The sequence below is a fragment of the Malus domestica genome, chromosome 05 (assembly GCF_042453785.1).
Source record: "Malus domestica chromosome 05, GDT2T_hap1".
NCBI lineage: Eukaryota > Viridiplantae > Streptophyta > Magnoliopsida > Rosales > Rosaceae > Malus > Malus domestica.
The window spans coordinates 43,958,194-43,978,285 of NC_091665.1; the positions used below are offsets into that span (position 1 = coordinate 43,958,194).

At 40.5% G+C, this 20,092-nt stretch overlaps 5 protein-coding genes across 6 annotated transcripts; 2 read left to right on the forward strand and 3 right to left on the reverse strand.

The window, feature by feature from the left end:
- Positions 1 to 358: 358 nt before the first annotated feature.
- Positions 359 to 4,026, reverse strand: LOC103419668 (internal alternative NAD(P)H-ubiquinone oxidoreductase A1, mitochondrial-like). The gene is made up of 9 exons (XM_008357767.4): positions 3,819 to 4,026; positions 2,472 to 3,154; positions 2,113 to 2,326; positions 1,842 to 2,002; positions 1,677 to 1,742; positions 1,430 to 1,593; positions 1,216 to 1,330; positions 827 to 1,006; positions 359 to 716 (listed from the first exon to the last, which is right to left on the reverse strand). The coding sequence occupies exons 2-9, from the start codon at positions 3,066 to 3,068 to the stop codon at positions 564 to 566; spliced, it is 1,650 nt and encodes a 549-aa protein (XP_008355989.2). The 5' UTR covers positions 3,069 to 3,154; positions 3,819 to 4,026; the 3' UTR covers positions 359 to 563.
- A 1,319-nt stretch (positions 4,027 to 5,345) lies between these two features.
- On the reverse strand, positions 5,346 to 6,671 carry LOC103408832 (endonuclease 1). The gene is made up of 6 exons (XM_029103222.2): positions 6,606 to 6,671; positions 6,392 to 6,475; positions 6,203 to 6,298; positions 6,057 to 6,121; positions 5,872 to 5,945; positions 5,346 to 5,760 (listed from the first exon to the last, which is right to left on the reverse strand). Exons 1-6 carry the CDS (start codon positions 6,654 to 6,656, stop codon positions 5,618 to 5,620), a joined length of 513 nt encoding a protein of 170 aa, XP_028959055.2. The 5' UTR covers positions 6,657 to 6,671; the 3' UTR covers positions 5,346 to 5,617.
- A 950-nt stretch (positions 6,672 to 7,621) lies between these two features.
- On the reverse strand, positions 7,622 to 11,282 carry LOC103408833 (endonuclease 4-like). Its single transcript, XM_017325115.3, has 9 exons — positions 11,028 to 11,282; positions 10,490 to 10,670; positions 10,138 to 10,248; positions 9,990 to 10,045; positions 9,596 to 9,679; positions 9,338 to 9,430; positions 9,133 to 9,200; positions 8,979 to 9,052; positions 7,622 to 8,380 (listed from the first exon to the last, which is right to left on the reverse strand). Exons 1-9 carry the CDS (start codon positions 11,139 to 11,141, stop codon positions 8,259 to 8,261), a joined length of 903 nt encoding a protein of 300 aa, XP_017180604.2. The 5' UTR covers positions 11,142 to 11,282; the 3' UTR covers positions 7,622 to 8,258.
- A 65-nt stretch (positions 11,283 to 11,347) lies between these two features.
- LOC103435053 (uncharacterized) lies at positions 11,348 to 15,072 on the forward strand. 2 transcript variants are annotated; one of them, XM_029103221.2, is made up of 6 exons: positions 11,348 to 11,752; positions 13,675 to 13,854; positions 13,957 to 14,038; positions 14,111 to 14,218; positions 14,340 to 14,498; positions 14,729 to 15,072. In XM_029103221.2, the coding sequence occupies exons 1-6, from the start codon at positions 11,348 to 11,350 to the stop codon at positions 14,923 to 14,925; spliced, it is 1,131 nt and encodes a 376-aa protein (XP_028959054.2). In that variant the 3' UTR covers positions 14,926 to 15,072. The 2 variants fall into 2 exon arrangements, with proteins under 2 accessions (XP_028959054.2, XP_070677626.1); XM_070821525.1 differs by lacking the exon at positions 11,348 to 11,752 and adding an exon at positions 12,397 to 12,858.
- A 1,772-nt stretch (positions 15,073 to 16,844) lies between these two features.
- On the forward strand, positions 16,845 to 19,665 carry LOC103434719 (uncharacterized). Its single transcript, XM_008373067.4, has 5 exons — positions 16,845 to 17,188; positions 17,907 to 18,236; positions 18,328 to 18,450; positions 18,570 to 18,860; positions 19,267 to 19,665. Exons 2-5 carry the CDS (start codon positions 17,973 to 17,975, stop codon positions 19,471 to 19,473), a joined length of 885 nt encoding a protein of 294 aa, XP_008371289.2. The 5' UTR covers positions 16,845 to 17,188; positions 17,907 to 17,972; the 3' UTR covers positions 19,474 to 19,665.
- Positions 19,666 to 20,092: the final 427 nt, after the last annotated feature.

Below are 20,092 nucleotides of genomic sequence, written 5' to 3' on the forward strand. Positions count from 1 at the left end.
CGCTGTGAATCCGGCGATGCTCATCACTTCTCTTAAGTGGTCAGATCAGATCATGTGATGGTCAATCAACCAGTCCAGATTTTTGGTGGAAGAGTTGTACTTTTTAGATGAATGTGTGACAGGGAAGGGTAAAGGTTTTTTTAGCTCTTTTCTTGCAACAAAAGGCTGTAAAATTTTTGTAGTTTAAACATTATGATGAGTGGAATATGTTTTAATACTCTTGGTTTTTTTATTTTTTATTTTATCATTTTTCAATCCGGCCGTTACAATATGAGCATCCAACTCAAAACTAATCGACGATGAATACAAAAATGCTCGAGATCTTTTTAAGTATCAATGCTACAAAGTGGACGCGAGATACTCTGAACATCGACAATATTTTGCAACAAAAGATTGAGAGATCGAGTTTAACCTGAACCAAATATTTCACCCAATTCAACAAATTGAGGGATCAAGGTCTCAAGCCTCTTAACATATGTATTTCGAATAGGCGAAACGAGGAGCGTGAAAATCACTAGCCTATAACATATGGCAATGTGTGTGGTGTGACTTGTAGCATCAACCTATATTCTTGAGTTATCTCTGCCAAATACAAGAGTAGTGGCCCAGTTCACTGCAACATAGAACCTGTTCCTCCAGCTGACAACACGCGTCAGATAAGCGGAGCGCCAAATTAACCAGCTGAGAAATCCGGCAAGGGATATGCCCTTTGCATCCTGCAAAAATTTAATCAACAGGTTAAGGAAAATGCTTGGTAGAAAAGCACTTTGAAAGTGCTCGGCGGAAAAGCACATTGCCCTTCAGCATAAAGGCAAAGAAAATCTACCTTAGACTGGCGCAGATCAACCAAAGCCTTATAGCCTCCAACTGTTGCCATGCTTCCTAGGTGCTTGTACACAAATTGCTCCCCGAGAGGAATGTCTTTCGCGCTGAAGGCCTTCCCGGCATCCTGCTTCCCAATCCTGTTAAACAGCTCCACCAGATACTTTCCTTCCCTTTCTGCCACCTATTTGAAACGAAGGGAACTTGGTTAGTTCTAAGGTGGCTTCACATTTGCTCATTTGCTCTTTCTGCGTCGATCTATCAGCAAGTTCAAAAGTCCGAATTCGGTTGAAAGATTTTACTATAAATTGTCACTTATATATAAGGAATGTGTAGGAAATATGACAGGCTTGAACAGCAATGTGTAATTTCTGGAGCAAACTAAAAGTTAACCTGAGCTAAAGCCGGAAGGACTGGCCTCCCCGTCTCCTCGAGAAAACCGGCACAATCTCCCAGTGCAAACACATCTTCCACTGAAGGAACCCGCATCCACCCATCGACACCAATCCTGTGTCACTCAAGAAAATATTATTTTAGATCCTTGCTCCATTGAACATAAAAAAGAAACCAACCGAAAAAATGAGCAAAGAAATGCTGGTGGATATACCTTCCGCCTGGGGACTTTGGAAGATCGAGTTTTTTCACAAACTCTGAGGGACCAACGCCGGTAGACCAGACCAAAAGGCCATATGGAACATCAGTGCCATCGTTGAGAACTATCTTCTTCGGATGCACTTCTTTCACAACGCCTCGCATAAGGCGAACGCCAACCTGGTGAAAAGGTCCACATTTCAAATCCATCCCAAGAATTAACAAGAAGTAGCCTTCAGTATTAGAAGGCAGACCAAACTTACCTTGGTCAAGTGATTTGTTGCGTATTGCCTTAACCCAACATCGAACGATGACAAAATCTCATTCGCCTGTCACAAAAAAAAAGAAGAGAAAAAGATCATTGGTTTCATAATTTATCTCCGCAAGAAGCCAATCCATAAATATATGTGAGAATTACAAATAAGTACCTCAATGAGAGTGACTTTGATGTAATCCTTAACGTGACTAAACCGTTCTTGTACATCTTTCATGATGAAATCGCTCAATTCGCCACTGAACTCCACCCCTGTAGGGCCACCTCCAATAACAACACAATGCAGGACGCGTTTCCTTTCTTCCTCCGATATGCCTGCGAAGTAAAATGCATAAGATGTTAGAGGTAGGAACACTGATTCTTGGCAATTGTCCTCACTCAAGTCCTCGAATATCTGTATACTCTGAGACGCATATAACACTCACCTGGATGTTCCGAAAGCATGAGGTTCAAGAGAAGCTTCTTCCTAATCTCTTGGGCATGATTCACCTCGCGGAGGAAAAATGCATGTTCCTTCACACCCTTGATGCCAAACGTCAGGGGTTCAGCTCCGGCAGCTATGATGAGTTTGTCATACGCTACTTTGAACCTGTAAGGTTCATGAGATAAACCGCCATTGCTAATTGTCTCACAGTAAACCTAGCAGAAAGGAGAAGATTAACCTTTCTACTGATATGACTTAACAATGCTGCACTAGTCAGTGTGCCATATGTTACGATAACTGAACTATACAAATATTTTCCAAATTCGAACGAATCCAGTTGATAACTATTAATTCACTCACCTCATGTTTGTCAGTGTCAAGGCCGACGCAGGAAGCCATGTAAAAGTATGAACTGGGACTCGCTGCCAATGCAGATTGTATACGACTAACAGGTTCAGCTACCGAGCGAAATTCCAGGGTACCAACGCAAGTTGAAGCAAGCAAAGGAGTGAAGACCATGTGATTTCTCGGCGATATGCAAACAACATCATAAACCTTGGTGTCTAGTCCTTTGAGGAATCGACATGCAGCCCAGCCAGTACCAAGGACCACCACTCTTGGCTTTTCACTCGGCCTGGTTGCTTCTAGTCCCGGATACTTGGGGTCATTACACTCCGAATCGGACTCCTCAACAATCCTTTCCGCAGAAGGGAATTGATAATTCGGGGTTATGCTTATTCCCCTGCTCCAGAAACTATTGTGATTCACCTTTGAAATGCTGGAGAGATACGAAAGATTGTTGTTTCTCTTCTCCCTTTCGAGTGAAGGTACGGAGCAATATTTGCGTGTGGATGCTCGCTCACACAACATATCCTTCTCAGTTGTGCGCGAAGATGCTCCTGATGGCGACCTTCTGAATCCATGTCGAGCAGTCCTAGAAATCCTTTCGAATGCCATGTTCAGATTGAGTACTTCCCCCCAAAGCACGAGTGGCAAGTACTCTTTGACCCTCCTAAAGGATACCAAAATGGTGCGTGCTCAACCTGTTGGAATTGAACCAATGGAAGTGAGCTACGAAAATCGTTACCACTATATAACAATTGAAGGCAGAAATATTTATAGGTAAGCTGAACTGTCGCTCCAAACAGATGATGAGGTGAAGACAACAGGCAGGACAATTAGAGCACCACTCCAAACAGATTATTAGCATTTGACAGCAACTCGTGTCGAAAATACTACTTGGCTCGAAAACATAAACCAGTTGTATTTAGCCACAAGCTGATGGGGGAAACAAAGAGAAAGGCTCTTGTAAATTCAGGAGGAGTGAAAGATCATAAAAAGCAGTAGTATAATTCTATGCATTGCGTATAGACATTAACATTTAATTAGCACACAAAACACAGATCACACACACAAACACACCCGCGCTTGATCGCTTGTATCAAACATTAAAAAAGAACCCGGATGAATCCATACAGCCAGATTCATGAAATTTTAAAAAATTCAATCATTTGGCTAAAAAAATTGTATGGCATCAAAGCAACAAAGCTATATAAACATCCCTGCCAAAGATCAACACCAAAGGCACAAAAAAAAACACGACCCGAAAGCGAAAAAATACAGACTTTCAAATCCAGAAATCAAACTCAAATCTAACAGCAACCCATCGGCATCGTGAAGCAGAAATTGAATTAAAAGAATATTTACAGTAAATTTGGAGCGATGAAATCAATGAAAGTTGCTTGCTTTGGAATATCCAAGATTCTTGGAGCAGCTTCTTAGGACAAAAAACGAAAAGGGTTTTCGGTGTCTGTTTATATAAAGTTGGTGGGAGATCACAAAATATAAGAACTGATCTGGAAAGTAAAGGTTTGGGAAATCAAGAGAAAGTTGGAAGGGCACCGACTTGCGACGCAAGGAAGGTTGTTGGGATTCGATATGTAAATATTATTAAACATTAGGCAGTAAAAGAGTGACTAAAGTCCATGGTTGGCATTTATATTTCACTCTCTGGGAAATCAAAAAGTGGAAACTGGAAAGGAAAAAATGCAGAGGGAAAGGAAGAGGAAGAGAGTGGTAGACAGTACGACGAGCGTATGTAACACATTGTGGTGTCGTTTTGTTCAGTGGGTCCCACTTTCATGAACCATTTTCCACGAATGAGTATCCTCTTCAGATCTTCTTTACACGTCTGAGAATTTTCCAATCATATATGTTCATTGTATATGATCAGTTTTCATCAATTACCGTTTATATTTAATTTTAAATAAAAAGATTTACAATAATTTTTAACCGTACAATATACAATAAACGAATGTGATTGAAATTTTTTCATAATCCTCACAAAAAGAATTCGAAAAGGATGCTCATTCATTTTCCCCAGCTGTATGCGTAAATTCGAAAAGGATGCTCATTCATTTTCCCCAGCTGTATGCGTGTGAGTGTTAAACCCTAAGCCCGAGTTGGTAAGTGAGAGAGGAGACAAAAAATGGCGGTCGGTCAAGATTTGAGGTAGGTAGGGCGTGATTGAGTACAGTACAACTGTCTTGTCTCCCACAATTTCAGGGCGTCCTTTTGACTTTCCTTTTCCTAAAATTTTATGGGTCTCAGAAAATGGGCCCACTACTAGTACCCAAAAACCATAACTCAAATTGGGTCTATGACTACGAGGGCCAATCCAGGTCTTTTGATTGTTTTTGTGTGGCGGAAGTCCTTCGAAAATAAGTTTTGTGGTAATTTTTGGAGGAGAAATGCAAAGGGAACTCTCTCAAAAGAAAACTTTTCGTAAATTCTTTGTCATCTTATGTTTTTAGCATAATATTTTATAATGTAAGCACGAAAATTAACGTTAAAGTGTGAGATGACAGAGAATCCATGAAAAATCTCACTTTGGAAGAGTCCCATTAGCATTTCTCTTTTTGGAGAATCACCCAAAACCTATTAAAAATTGTGAGTTAGTGCAGAGTTTTTATTTGAAAAAATTGTATTGTTGAGTTTTGGAAAGCTCTTGCCTATTAAAAAAAATGTTACAAGCTATTTTGAAGCCGTTTTATCATTTATCAAGCCACATATGTGCTTTTTTTCTCTACTTTTCAAGTTAGAAAAAAAAGAAAGGAAAATCAATAAAAATATATGAGTTTGTAAAAAAATGTGATTCCTGATTTCCCGCAAGATCTTTCGTGATTACTCCATTTTCAACCTTCGATTTGGAACTATAAGAAGAAGGGGGGGGGGGGGGGGTCGGATAACATATTTATAGCAGCTTATAGCACATTGGAGGCAACATACATACATTAGCAATTTGAAGTGAAATAACAAGTTTTCAAATACGAAAGTACAAATTTTGGTTGATTGCCTAATCTTATAGGAAACTGTATAAGGGAGAAAGAATAACCAATTGAACTTTAAATTAGAATGTCAAGTTTTCTTCTAGCTAGCTAAGATCCTAGCCAGGCTTCAATCTTCATGCTTGAGTTTGATCATCAACTTCCGGTTAGTTGATTAGGTTAGGTGGGTGAATGTGATACGTCGTCATCAACTCCTGTATCTTGACTGGAAGAGAAGACGCGGTTGAGGATGGCCGCCAAGCGAACCCCTCCTTGAGCAATCCTCTTCTCCACCACAGGTAGCCGAGGAAGGAAGTAATCCTCTAAAATTTTCAAACACATCATTGGTTGGTTAACAATTTCGTATTGAAATTTGGAAGTGAGTGTGTGTGTAACGTATGTACACTGGTAAAAATGTGATTGGGCGTATATACCTGTAAGAGTATCACCCGCCTCAACGCCCTTGTAAGCCCACTTGCAAGCTATGTTTATACTCTCCGTCGCATACCTATACATGTACATACGTAACAAGGTATTCAACACTATCATCGACCACCAAAATATCAAGGCTGTGTATGTACGTACGTGCATGAGATCATGAACGTTGATCAAAGCTTACTTGTTTATACATGAACGTTGATCATCGCAGTGTTTCCATGATGTAACATCATCAGACCAGATTCCCTGTTAGCATAGTTAATAATTCAGTCGCATAATTCCATATATCGATCGATCCCTTGTAAGTTAATGAACATCGGTGCTTACATCTGTGATGTTCACCAGTATGTCTTGTAGGAGGAGTTCCATGTCTTTGTCATAATAGTCCTTCATAGCTTGTTGTATGATCTCCCTATCCCACACCTGCAGAAACAAGAAGTTTCGATTTTTAATAAAGAATGGATGTTCGTTCCATAGCCGGACTACTATTTGGTTGTTCCAACTTCAAGGGCTTACATGGTGAAGATTGGATTTGTGCCTGTACCAACGCAAGGCTATCGTGTTTCCTCCCTCATCTGTCGTGAACCCGACATGCATTGGCTGCCAAAGGATGCACGAAGACGATCAGAAACATAAAAACTTGGCAGAAATTCATATAAATTAAATCCCAAGAGAGAGGTAAAAAATAACATTCATATTTGTTGGAATTGCCCACGGGTATATATATTGCATGATGGATATCTCCCATAAAGTGTGACAAGAAAAGCAAGGCCTCAGTCATATTATCAGCAAAGATCCAAATACAAAAGAAACTATCATGTTGTTGTCGTGGAATACAAGAAACTAACGATTGACAAACCCTAAAGCAATACAATCAATCTATGCATAAAAAAAAATCGGGGTTTCTTACACAGACGGTCAGATGTTCCTTCTGTGTAGTGTGAAAGTTGAGAGGTGAAGTTTTGGACGGCACCAGCAACACACATGTTCTTCACGCCATGTTGATCATGACAATCCCCTATTTTTTCAAAAAACCAAACTTTGACTCAACGTTGCTTTCTTGCCAATCAAGCGGTACTAAATACTAATTAGTCAGGGGGAAGCTTACTTGAGTAGTCAAAGGTGCAAGCATTATCTGGTGTGTCGATGAAGTGAAGTGGGCTAGTCCACCGGTATCTGTACCAATGCCTGATCTGATCCGGCCATACGCAGAGAGCTGACAAGTCGCCATCCACGTAGTGAGGTAGTAGATTTTGAACAGCTTCTGCAGCCTCAGGCTCTAGGAGTGCCTGCAGCTTATCACTAGTTAGTGAGAGAGAGGACACTTGAAGGATTAAGCTTCTTTGAAAACTCAAAATCTAGAACTGATCAGCCTTTTGCTTGTTTGCTTTTTTGTTTCCCTTTTCTTTAGGGCATGTAAAGAATGGGGTAAGTTGGATTATCAAATCAAAAAAAGAAATAAAGAATTAGGGTCGTCAATTACTTTTGAGTAATTGCTTTTACGGTTTTTTCTTTTGGACATAATTTTAACTTGGATTTCGAGACAACTCATTTCATAGAAATTCTCTCGTGCGGACCCTAATGATGCTCATTGGGTATGCGTGTCCGGCACCAATAGGGTCCGTATAAGAGACTAGCTCATTTACCTGCGCAATCCGGCACATCATCATGTGACCCTCTTTGCTCCATCCTTGAGCCCTTGGAACCATAATAATGCAAACAAAAACCAACAACAAAACAAACCAATGAAGGGAAAATCCCCCAAAGCATCTATACTTCTCCATCTTATTATGTTCCTCAATATGTCGACAATATACATACAGACTATATTTATAGGCCCACCAGAAGGACTTAGTTCCTTATATTACAAGACATCAACGGTGTTCCATGAGTACAAGTTTGGTCTTCCAACTAAATTAAGTACCTTTAATGTCTTTATTTAACTAAATTAAGTACCCTAAAAGTCTTACATGAACACAAGCAAGGTGGAGATGAGGTGGAGCATATTCTGCAGAGGATATTCAGGACATCAGCAGCATCGTAGGGATATGCTGAGAATTAGGTTAAATTGCACTAATGGTCACTCTAGTTTACTCGGATTTTCACTATCATCAATACCGATTATGCTGTTTGTCCTTGCAGTTTCATTTTGTTTTTGCTAGTCCAATCCGTCAAGTTGGTTTTTTTTTTTCATCCATTTTTATGCAGATCTCATTTGAACAAATCCAGTTACAAGGAATTTTGCTTTATTTGACGGATTGGACCAACGGGCTAACAAAATGAAACTATAAGGACGGAAGTGAAAATCCGAACAGACTAGATGGACTATTAGGGCTATTTCGCCTAAGACTTGGCTAGTTTGGTACATCTCTATCCTTCCTCTTCATGCATCAGCAATTTGTTTTGCTTGGGAAGAGAAAATACGATTGAGGGTAGCAGCCAGGCGGACCCCACTTTGAGCTAGCCTCTTCTCCACAACAGGTAGCCGAGAGAGGAAGTAGTCATCTGATTAACAACAAAATTAGATGAGAATATGCCAGTATCAAAAGATAATGATGATCCACTTCTATGTGATGTGGAGAAAAAATGGATTAAAGAAGCCAGAAATGTGATTATATAAACATTTGTAGGACATGCAATTATGCAGGTAGGTTGTCATTGCTGCAATATTCAACTATTCGAGAAGAGCTTACACGCAACTGGACATGCAATTATGGTGACGGTATTCCAAGTCAATCATGCACCGTCATGCGGGAAAGTCTAGACACATGATGGGGCATGATAGGCTTGAAATATTGCCACAACAACGCTGCAGGTGTAGTTTTTTTCTCCATTTTCACACCAATAACTCCACATATGTTATCTACTTTTCCCTTGCCAAGGAGAGACTTAAAAAGCTATGTGAAAGTTAAAACACATGAATCGTAATATTGTATATTGGTCCGGGATGCCATGGACCATTGTGCCAACCCGAGGGTTCCCCTTTCCCAATTGAGTAAACGAAACTTACAATGGGAATTTGTTTGGTGCTAAATCCAAACCTAACGCTGCTTACTAGGCCTTGTTATGAAAGAGAAAACATTTATCAGAAAAGAGAACATACCTGTCAGTGTGCTTCCAGGTGTGGCATTTCTGTAAGCATATTTGCATGCCAAACTAATGCTTTCAGAGGCATGCCTGCATGACCAAAAACAAGTCAAATCATATCTAAATATGATGTATCGAGCATTAAAGAAACAAAGAGAACATTTACATACTCGTTCGGACATACAGTCTGATTATTTGCACAAATCTTCCATGACGGTATAACATTGAACCAACCATCCTACAAATAGTAATATACAGATAAACAGAAAGGAGAATATAGGTATCGCATTGCAGCAGATGATGTGTACTATTTGTGAGGACAAAAAGCAGAAGAAACTAACAAACTAAAACGACAACAAAAGATGAACATCATACCGTAATATTCCTTTCAATGGCCTTTATCATGATTGCAAGATCCTTACTGTAGTATGTCTTTACAGCAGATTCAATGATCATATTATCCCAGACCTGCAATAACACCATTTTCACAGGATCAAACTACATGTTGCTTATAAAATGACATCAACAACAAATAAGCCATTTTTCTCATTGCAAAGTCTATCTGATCGTTGTTTCAACAATCATTCTCGTAAAAACATAAAGCCAGAAAACAGGTGGAGATTTAAGGCTTACATGGTGGAGATTCGTCTTCCTGCGATACCATCGGACTATTATTGTGTTCCCGCCTTCATCTCCAGTGAAGCCAACATGTAGGGGCTGTCACAGCAAAAGATGAATTTTCTAAGAAAAATGAAAGGCATCTTTTCTTGTACAAAATTTTGCAAAAAATCTATAAACCTCTAGTCTAAACCATTCAATTAATTTGTTTCATTAATTTGCACCGCTTCATTTGGATAAACTCTACAATGTGGATGGAAAAATCATATACATACTGAAATTAAAAATATTTAATGAAAAAAAATGTAATATTTGTTTTCCAAGAAAACTTTCAAGTAGCATGCCATCGCACTGTTTGCCTTTTAAGTAAGACAGTAAAAGCTTTTATGTATCAGTACAAAGAACAAACCTGATGCACATCCCCAATAAAATGAGACAAGAACATAAGTGCCTCTGTTAAGTTGTCTGTAAATAGAAAAGGGAGGAGGAATTTGGTAATTACTAAAACAAACAGTTATATGTTAGAACGGAAGTTATATAATAATATGGCTGCTCACATCCTGATTCTGAGATGGACTCATGGTAACCCGAAGAGAGTTGCATCGAATAGTTGTAAATCGCTGCAGTGACACACCTATCTTTATGTCCAGCAGAGTCATGGCAGTCTCCTATTCAAGTAGGGCAATTATCTTTTATTTTCAGATTGAACTTAAACTTCGCAATCACTGATCAGTGATCACAAGTGCACCATAGACAACAGCACGCACAAGCTACTGAATTAATAATACAGGCCAAAGTATTCCAGATTAGAGAATCTCACATTCATATACTTAGAGAAACATTCATAAAACGTAAACCATACCACATTAAAAACTAGCATCAGTGAACCATCGAAAGTTTGCGACTTACTGCAGTATTTGTAGTTACACTTAAAATCCGGTGTGTCAACATAGTGCAAAGGACCACTCCATCGCCAATGGTAGCTATGACGAATCTCATCAGGCCAGGAGCAAACTTCTGCAAGATCACCTTTGGCAGATGCCGGTAGCAACTCTTTCACCGCAGCGAGAGCCTCTTCACTCAGAAATCCCTGGACAAAGAAACCGATTGAGCATCATCCAAATTAAGCATGTAGCAATTTTCATACCAAATTACCAATGATATCAATCCAGTAACACACCTATTCACATTGATCAATTCAAATCTTGTAGCATCCAAGATATTTACAAAATACCAGAGCAAAAATTTCCAGTTATAAATTTTCATAAATTTCCCAGGACCTATCACGCAGCCTAAATTATTGAAAAATCAAAGAAAGATACAAAAGTAACTGAATTTTTAAATTTATGGCCAAAGTTAAGCTCCTAATTTCATAAATTTCAGTTTTTTTTTTCTATATCAAATTACAAATATAGCCAAAATCCCAGTGTTTTAGCACAAAACTCACCTCTGCAATCTTGCAAATTGTGTAGTGGCCTTCTTTGCCCCAACCCAGAATTCCTGGCACCAATAGCATAGACCCAAGCACCCTCCAAGTCCACCAAAACCCAGTCCCACCCATCACTGTCACAGCAGAATTAAGCTAGAAAGAATCAAAATTTCCCGAGAAAATCAATACCTTGAATTCAACCACTGTTTGGCTGCTGAGAAAATGTGAGGCCCAGAACTCTGGTCAGATTTGAATTGGAGCTGTGACAGCGTGACTGGTGGTTCTATTTTCTCAGAAACCAAGCAAAGGGGAAAAAGAACCAACCATCACAGCCCGACATGTCGTTTCCTCATTGGTCCCTCAAAAGCTGTGCCACGACATGTCGTTTTCCCCACGGCATGTCGTTTGCCCCACCTTTTAGTTTAACCTTCCTCTGTTGCGAACGTGCCAGAGTCCTGCAGTCAGTGGGAAGCTCAAAGTTGAAAGCTTCAATGAAGGCCGTAGTGATAACGTCTCCAGGTGGGCCCGACGTCCTGAAGCTCCAGGAAGTCGAGAACCCACAGGTCAAAGACGATGAAGTTCTGATCAAAGTCGCCGCCACGGCGGTGAACCGGGCCGACACGATTCAGAGGAAGGGGGCGTATCCGCCGCCTCCGGGTTCCAGCCCCTACCTGGGACTCGAGTGTTCTGGAACCATCGAGGCCGTCGGGAAACACGTGTCGCGCTGGCAAGCCGGTGATCGGGTAATTTGAAATTTGGATTTTTGTTTTTGATGTGTTTGGTTGGTGAGAAAATGGTGGGAAAGTAGAAGGAAAGTAGTTGTTTGGTTATTTGGGTGTATGCATATATTGAATGAAAGACATTTGAGAAGGTGGTCTGCTGTTAAAAATTTGAGCTTTTTCTACAGATATGTGTTAGGCTTGAAATTTTCCCAGGACCTATCACACAGCCTAAATTATTGAAAAATCAAAGAAAGATACAAAAGTAACTGAATTTTTAAATTTATGGCCAAAATTAAGCTTCTAATTTCATAAATTTCAGCTTATTTTCTATAACAAATTACAAATATAGCCAAAAAAAGAAAAAAACTCAGCCAAAATCCCAGTGTTTTAGCACAAAACTCACCTCTGCAATCTTGCAAATTGTGTAGTGGCCTTTGCCCCAACCCAGAATTCCTGGCACCAATAGCAGAGACCTAAGCACCCTCCAAGTCCACCAAAACCCAGTCCCACCCATCACTGTCACAGCAGAATTAAGCTAGAAAGAATCAAAATTTCCCGAGAAAATCAGTACCTTGAGTTTAACCCACTGTTTGGCTGCTGAGAAAATGTGAGGCCCAGAACTCTGGTCGGATTTGAATTGGAGCTGTGACAGCGTGACTGGTGGTTCTATTTTCTCAGAAACCAAGCAAAGGGGAAAAAGAACCAATCATCACAGCCCGACATGTCGTTTCCTCATTGGTCCCTCAAAAGCTGTGCCACGACATGTCGTTTTCCCCACGGCATGTTGTTTGCCCCACCTCTTAGTTTAAACCTTCCTCTGTTGCGAACGTGCCAGAGTCCTGCAGTCAGTGGGAAGCTCAAAGTTGAAAGCTTCAATGAAGGCCGTAGTGATAACGTCTCCAGGTGGGCCTGACGTCCTGAAGCTCCAGGAAGTCGAGGACCCACAGCTCAAGGACGATGAAGTTCTGATCAAAGTAGCCGCCGCGGCGGTGAACGGGTCTGACACGATTCAGAGGAAGGGGGCGTATCCGCCGCCACCGGGTTCCAGCCCCTACCTGGGACTCGAGTGTTCTGGAACCATCGAGGCCGTCGGGAAACACGTGTCGCGCTGGCAAGCCGGTGATCGGGTAATTTGAAATTTGGATTTTTGTTTTTGATGTGTTTGGTTGGTGAGAGAATGGTGGGAAAGTAGAAGGAAAATAGGTGTGTGGTCATTTGGGTGTATGCATATATTGAATGAAAGAAATTTGAGAAGGTGGTCCTCTTTAAAATTTGAGCTTTTTTCTACAGATATGTGTTAAGCTTGAAATTCATCAGGGCAGTGTGCCCGCCGCTTTGCGCCCAAGTTCAAATCTCTTACTTCGTAGGTTATAGTAGTTATGATATCGTCGTTGTCAAAAGAATCCAGATTTTAACATTCAGTTGACTCAATAAGCTGAAACTAAAATGAAAAATGAATCATATAAGGAAGTTAAATTGGGGTGATCACTATTTGAATTTGCTTGAGTTTTACTTTCTATATATAGGACAAGGTAATGGATTGATATCCTAGTTTGCCCATCAAAACTTTTTGGGGCAATGCGTTGAGTCTTGCAAAACTGGAAAAGGAAGCGGTTTTTGCTTAGCTTGTTCATAGTGCAGGTCCCAGTTGCATATAGTATTTGGCTTAAGAAGAAGCATTGGACTGGTTGGAGTTCTTAACATGAGAGAATGGTCGGGAAATAAATTGTATCGCGTGAGGAGCCGGAGACACCCCGTATGCACTTAGTTTTACACCTAAGATATGCATCTTTAGCGTTTCACTGTATTTTACTATAGCCCTTTGTTCCACTCTGGCAGTGAAATAGGATTTGAGTCTATGTTTTCCCCCAAAGGGTTTATTGATTCAAGTATAGAAATGATGGATGTAGTGTACTTGAACCGTGTCATCCTGTGTTGTGCAGGTGTGTGCTCTTCTTAGTGGAGGAGGGTATGCCGAGAAGGTGGCTGTTCCAGCAGGACACGTTTTTCCCATCCCACCTGGTATTTCTATGACGGATGCTGCTAGCTTTCCTGAGGTGGCATGCACTGTTTGGTCGACTGTATTTATGATGAGTCGGCTTTCTGCTGGTGAAACATTTCTGGTAACTTCCAGACCTACTTTACCATACGTGATAAGGTCGATTACTTTCTTCGTCTGTGATGCATCGCTTTATATATCACTGAACGACCTGCTAAAATCTCAGGTTCATGGGGGCTCCAGTGGAATTGGTACATTTGCGATTCAGATAGCCAAATACCAAGGAGCAAGGGTTTTTGTCACAGCGGGTAAGCTGGCGTTTTTTTTTTTGGGCATAAAATCAGTTTTTCATGTTTATTGATATAGATCTTGATCTCCAGGAAATGAGGAAAAGTTAGCTGCTTGCAAGAATCTTGGAGCCGATGTATGCATCAATTACAAGACAGAGGACTTTGTTGCACGGGTGAAAGAAGAAACAGGCGGCAAAGGTTTGGTCACTTGCATCAACACCCTATTAGTCATCCCCAAAAATAGATTACCATACCTTTTAATTTTTATTTAGTGGTACTATGGGATAAGAAAAAACATATTGGTATACAACAATGGCAGGTGTTGATGTTATCTTGGATAGCATTGGGGCAGACTATTTCCGGCGGAACCTTGACAGCTTAAACTTTGATGGGAGGCTTTTTGTTATTGGGCTCATGAGTGGTCCTGTTACAGAACTAGACCTTCGTGCTGTGCTTTCGAGGCGTCTCACCATCCAAGGTAGTGGAATTTATACTGGGTCTTAGTAACATGGTTTGGACATTCGAGTTTGGGTTTTCTCATTTAAGATGTTGACGTAGTTTAAGTGCTATGCTTTCAATCAAGTACTGATTTTTCCAGTCATCAGTGACATTGTTCTCCTCGCATTTGCAAAAAGCTTTTGTGCGTTATGCAATCTAATAATTTGTGGTAGTTACATCCTTATATTATATGGTTGGTTGTGTATGCAGCTGCTGGCTTGCGATACAGAAGTCCCGAGAACAAAGCGGTAATTGTTAGGGAGGTGGAGAACAATGTGTGGCCAGCAATTGTTGCTGGCAAGGTGAAAACTGTGATATACAAGTCTTTTCCGTTATCTGAAGCAGCGGAAGCTCACCGGCTCATGGAAAGTAGCCAGCATATCGGAAAGATACTGCTCGTTGTATGATTATTGTAATCAAGTGTGATCAAGCGAACAATATGGTTTAGACCTCGTGATGTTGGGTCTAGAATAACGCTGGATGCGCATATGTGATATCGCAATGCTTATGTCGTCGTACACATGTATTACGAGAATAAATTTTCGTACAAAAGACATGCCATTTGAACATTTACATAACGAATACTATACGTATGTAGAGATGGATCATGAGATTCTGACCAATTAGAGGGATGGCGCCGATGGATGGCAGGCGGCTAATATAGCAGTTGAATTATTTGAACAAACTCTCTCCCGTGGTTCATGTCCAGGAACTGGTGTCGGCCGCCACGGGAGCACAAAAGGGAAGACAATACCTCGTTCGCGCAGCACAGTTGAACATGGCAATGTGTTGAGACGATTCAAGATACAAGATATCCCCATCATTTGGGTCCAAAGCAAGCAAATAAACCTTGTTACCAAGGCGGAGGTCAAAATTATACAGGTTCACTCTGCCTGTTAAGCTCCAAGAGTATATGCCTGCTGCTGCCTCATCATCTTTCACGTAATCCCAAACACACACATCACGAACAAACCTCGACTACCTAAAGTGAACTGGCACATTCGCACACAAGATCCCGATGATGATCTACTCAAATCTAGGAAGTCAGATTGTACTGCATCTTTACCATCATCTCCGCATCCACCACCACCAGCAGAAGCAGCAGTACTAGTAGTAGGAGGACTCGCGGGAGGAGGGATACAGTTGTCATCGTTGGAGTAGGGATCCAAACCAAGAACAAGGCCATTGCTGCTCAAGAAGTACAGCATTCCATTGAAAACAACTGCCGCATGCCTTGGAACCAAATTACCAACACAAAATCTTGTATTTTTTTGGGTATAACTCAACTCTTTCTGTCCAGTTACAAGTCTCAGAAGCAAAAAACTCCGTTTTGATCTGGCCGAGGGATGAATTATATCCTTCGTCTCTATCATCAGGATAATTATTCGCACAACCTGTAACTATGCTGATCGTCCCAAACACGATGTAGGGATTGCACATGAGTCCAACCAACGACTACTTTCTTGGTGCATTGAGGAGGGGAAGGGCACCCCATTGCATGGTGTATGGATAACATATGTAGTAATCCTGTTGAAACCACCTCGTCCCGGTGCATAAAACTACAATCGGTTCACCCCCTTCAGCTATTGTCTTGACAGGCCCTTGAAAACAAGGGAGGAAGCTCAAAGAGAAGTTGCGCCGCTGCCGGTCGCCGCGGTGTACTTTTTCGGCACCCAAGGCTACTCGGACGTGGTAAGGCCATCTCCAACCGACCTAGCCAAAGGGTCATAGGGCTAAAAATAGTCCATTTTGACACGAAAACCGTCTTCAACCGAGGACTAGGCCAAAGGGCTCGTGGTCCCCACCCAGCCAAAAATGGGAGAACCAGCCAAAGGGCTGGCCAAGAGTAGCCAGCCCTCCAGCTCAACCCATTTGAATGCCAACGACTACTTGGCGTCAGCGTGACGCCAGCTAGCAACGGTTAGCTGACGTCATGTTGCCGCTAAGTTACAGTTGAAATTTGATTTTTTGACAAATTTAAAAAAAAAAAAAAACTCATATAAATACCTAAGCCATTCCCATTCCTACACCATTTCTCACATATTTTTCACCATTTCATACTATCTTACCTCATTTTATTTCAATTCTTCACATTCTATTCTCTTACTCTTCCAATAATCTTTCCTTCAAATTTTTCAATAATTTTCAAATGGCCACATCTGCAATGAAATGAAGATGAAGCTCTTTGCAACGTTTATAGACGGAGAGAGAGTGTAGATTTGATTTATATTCAATCTTATTCGAATCTGACGACTGTTACAATTTTAAATATATATTTAAAAATTAAATAACATATATATTTTTTATTTCGGTTCGGTTCGGGATTACCGAACTAACGAAAACTTGAGATCGATTTCCCGTACCGAAAATTTCAGTTTGATTCGGTATTGGATACCGAATTATTTGAGAATTTTTCGGTTCGGTTTGGGATATTTGGTATTTTCTTCCGCCCCTCTCTGAGAGATTGAGAGGGTTCGCATGTGATAAATGGGCAAAGCATTCAGCTTCCGATTACAAGACAGCAATCGGCATGGACGCTCACTGATCCAATTCAAGTAACAAGCTCAAGTGGGTCGGCGAGAATCCCATTCCTTCACTTAAATTTCAGCACAAACACAGAAGGGTCTCTCAGGTTTCGTGAATTGGATCCACTCAATTACTCGGATTCGGGTGATTTTCTTCTTCTTCTTCTTCTTTTTCTGCTCCTTCAATTCTTGTAACTTGTATACAATCTTTATTTAAAGACCTTAGCTTTAGTACGATTTCCGGAACTAGTTAAAACTGTTTCAGAAAAACCATGCTCTTGCTTTTTTGTTCTTTCACCAACTTTCAAATTCGTTATTTAATAATCTTGTTTTTCGCTATGATAGTTTCGATCAATCATGGGTTTTCTGTGTGAATTGTCATTGTTTTAGAAAACTCAGACGAAATGCTGATATGTCTTGTGAAATCAAGATGGTTGTTTTGTTGCAATTTTCAAGCTTTAGAGGTATAATGGTGGCCAATTGGCTATCTGAACTAAAATCTTATGAGGAAGTGAAAAGTTAGAAAAAGGGTACTCTCAATGATCATGAATTTTTCTGGTGTAATTGAAATAATCATGAATAGCGGAACCAATTGTAGAGTTTCGGTCTCGAATCTCGATAGTCTTATTGCAACATCCTTAACAACCAATTCTAGTGTGAAATTTTGGGGTAAGAAGTTAACAATGTTAGGCAATTCGGAGATTGTAGTATGTAGACGCTTGCGAAGATATATGTTGATGGAGATTGTAGGTGCCTATTTGAGGTGTTGCTCCTGTAAATGTTTACTTTGGTAGGCATGCTTGAATATGCATCACTTGGATCTGTCTGACTTTTATACCTTCCACATTGAACTTAACATGTAGAATCGGAGGATCATTTAATATTCTTTGGGGAGATTGCAACCTTGGTTTCCATCCAACTGCTGAATAATGGATTTTAGTACAATGGATCGTGCCCAGTTGACCCTGCTAGGATCCGCAGGTTGTGTGATGCTCACAATGCATTTCACAATACAATTAGTGTCGCAACATCTCTTTTACTGGAAGAACCCGAAGGAGCAGAAGGCAATAATAATTATTATTCTTATGGCTCCTATATATGCAGTTGACTCCTTTGTGGGTTTATTGGATATTAAGGGAAGCAAAACTTTTTTCATGTTTTTGGACTCTATTAAGGAATGTTACGAGGCTCTGGTGAGTGCTTTCAACTTCATTATGGTTTTTGTATTGTCAACTGTCTCATATCGCTTGCACAATTGCTAACTTCTATTGTCCCTACTTCCAGGTGATTGCTAAGTTCTTGGCTCTTCTGTATAGTTACCTGAAGATATCCATAAGCAAAAATATCGTGCCAGATGAAATCAAAGGAAGAGAAATTCACCACTCGTTTCCTATGACTCTTTTTCAGGTACGAGTTAGCTTTATGCTGTTTCAGTTTCCATCGCTATGGATATGTAAGCATAATTCATTGTGTATGTTAAATCTATCATATAATAACACATAACAATGGGGCTTTACAAACTGCAGCCTCGCACTGTTCGGCTAAACCACCAGACCCTGAAGCTACTCAAATATTGGACGTGGCAGTTTGTCATCATACGCCCAGTTTGTTCTGTTTTGATGATAACTCTACAAGCATTTGGGCTGTACCCCAGTTGGTTGAGCTGGACCTTCACTGTAATTCTTAACCTTTCAGTTTCTTTAGCGTTGTACTCTCTAGTGCTGTTTTACCATGTGTTTGCAAAGGAATTGGCACCGCATTCGCCCCTTGCAAAGTTCCTGTGCATCAAGGGAATTGTCTTCTTCGTCTTTTGGCAGGTACGTCTCGTTCATTCTTTTGCATGCGCAATTTGTGTATGCAGCCTTAGAGAAAATGCAGCCAAGGATATAGAATGTGAACAAATCCACAAGGATACTGAGGAAAAGGATATGAAACCCCGTCTATAGGATATCCAAGCTATTAGTATTATCTATTGTGGTTAGTTTTGGTCTTTTGAACATGAAACTTATTTTACTTGTTCCAAACTGTTCGCCGAATTTGATAGAATTACAATCTAAGAGTGATTATTTGCAACTTTGGTTTGTCATTCTCGGGTTTGTAACTGATCAGCTTTTGGTTAAACGCCACGTAAAGATTATTTTAAGGCCAATTATCGACTTAACTCACTCTATAAACCTTTGATTGTGCCATTTATTAACACAAAAGGTTTTGATCCAATTGCAGGGAGTGGTCATTGACATATTAGCTGCTGTGGGCGTCATTCGATCTCACCATTTCTGGTTAGATGTGGAGCACATCGAGGAAGCTATTCAAAATGTCTTGATATGTTTGGAGATGGTTGTGTTTTCGGTTCTTCAGCAATACGCGTACCACGTTGCTCCTTACAGCGGAGACGTAGAGAAGAAGATGTTAAACAAGAAGAGGGAGTGATTCGAAGCGTTCTCTCGTGTACGTGAATGCGATTTTTGGTTTTCCGTGTGTCAATATTTTTACCTCCCAGTCATATTACCTGGGTTTGGATTTGGATCAACTCTGAACTCTCTCATTCTTTGAAGATGAGGTGTTCAATTAGTTCGTTTAACAATGTATTTCTCAAAGATAATATTTTATATTTTGTGTTTAGTTGGTGTTCATAATTGATGATTTTAATTTTTTTTTAATATATATATTATTGGTGTTGGTACAACCAAACCGTAGGACCAAATTAATATTACAACCATGCATCAATCATAATGTGTAGCAAGGAGTGTCACATCCCGGTCCGGGCACCCACCACATCTCGGGCTCAACTCCGTCGTAACATGATATTGTCTGTTTTGGGTTCCGACCATGCTCTTACGGTTTTGTTTCTAGAAACTCACGAGAACTTACTAGTGAGTCACCCATCCTGAGATTGCTCTCGTGCGAACTCGCTTAACTTCGGAGTTCCGATGGAACTCGAAGTTGAGCTCCTAAAAGGCCTCATGCTAGGTAAAGATCATAATATACATATAAGGCTTACAGGATCCTCAACCCTGGACGATGTGGGATCTTACAAGGAGAGTACTCA

Bases quoted from the DNA above. Each gene is read 5' to 3' on its own strand.
- LOC103419668 (XM_008357767.4), bottom strand. From the start codon at position 3,068: ATGGCATTCGAAAGGATTTCTAGGACTGCTCGACATGGATTCAGAAGG. The intron at 2,003-2,112 runs GTGAGTGTTATA...TTTACTTCGCAG, and splicing joins CATGCTTTCGGAACATCCAG to GCATATCGGAGGAAGAAAGG. The intron at 1,743-1,841 runs GTACTTATTTGT...TTTTTGTGACAG, and splicing joins TCAAAGTCACTCTCATTGAG to GCGAATGAGATTTTGTCATC.
- LOC103408832 (XM_029103222.2), bottom strand. From the start codon at position 6,656: ATGACTGAGGCCTTGCTTTTCTTGTCACACTTTATGGGAGATATCCAT. The intron at 6,476-6,605 runs GCAATATATATA...ATCCTTTGGCAG, and splicing joins TTATGGGAGATATCCATCAT to CCAATGCATGTCGGGTTCAC. The intron at 6,299-6,391 runs GTAAGCCCTTGA...TTGTTTCTGCAG, and splicing joins ACAAATCCAATCTTCACCAT to GTGTGGGATAGGGAGATCAT.
- LOC103408833 (XM_017325115.3), bottom strand. From the start codon at position 11,141: ATGGGTGGGACTGGGTTTTGGTGGACTTGGAGGGTGCTTGGGTCTATG. The intron at 10,046-10,137 runs GTGAGCAGCCAT...TTCTATTTACAG, and splicing joins GTCCATCTCAGAATCAGGAT to ACAACTTAACAGAGGCACTT. The intron at 8,381-8,978 runs GTATGTTCTCTT...GTTGTTAATCAG, and splicing joins ACCTGGAAGCACACTGACAG to ATGACTACTTCCTCTCTCGG.
- LOC103435053 (XM_029103221.2), top strand. From the start codon at position 11,348: ATGTCGTTTCCTCATTGGTCCCTCAAAAGCTGTGCCACGACATGTCGT. The intron at 11,753-13,674 runs GTAATTTGAAAT...TGTGTTGTGCAG, and splicing joins GCTGGCAAGCCGGTGATCGG to GTGTGTGCTCTTCTTAGTGG. The intron at 14,499-14,728 runs GTAGTGGAATTT...TTGTGTATGCAG, and splicing joins GAGGCGTCTCACCATCCAAG to CTGCTGGCTTGCGATACAGA.
- LOC103434719 (XM_008373067.4), top strand. From the start codon at position 17,973: ATGGATTTTAGTACAATGGATCGTGCCCAGTTGACCCTGCTAGGATCC. The intron at 18,451-18,569 runs GTACGAGTTAGC...TACAAACTGCAG, and splicing joins TTCCTATGACTCTTTTTCAG to CCTCGCACTGTTCGGCTAAA. The intron at 18,861-19,266 runs GTACGTCTCGTT...ATCCAATTGCAG, and splicing joins TCTTCTTCGTCTTTTGGCAG to GGAGTGGTCATTGACATATT.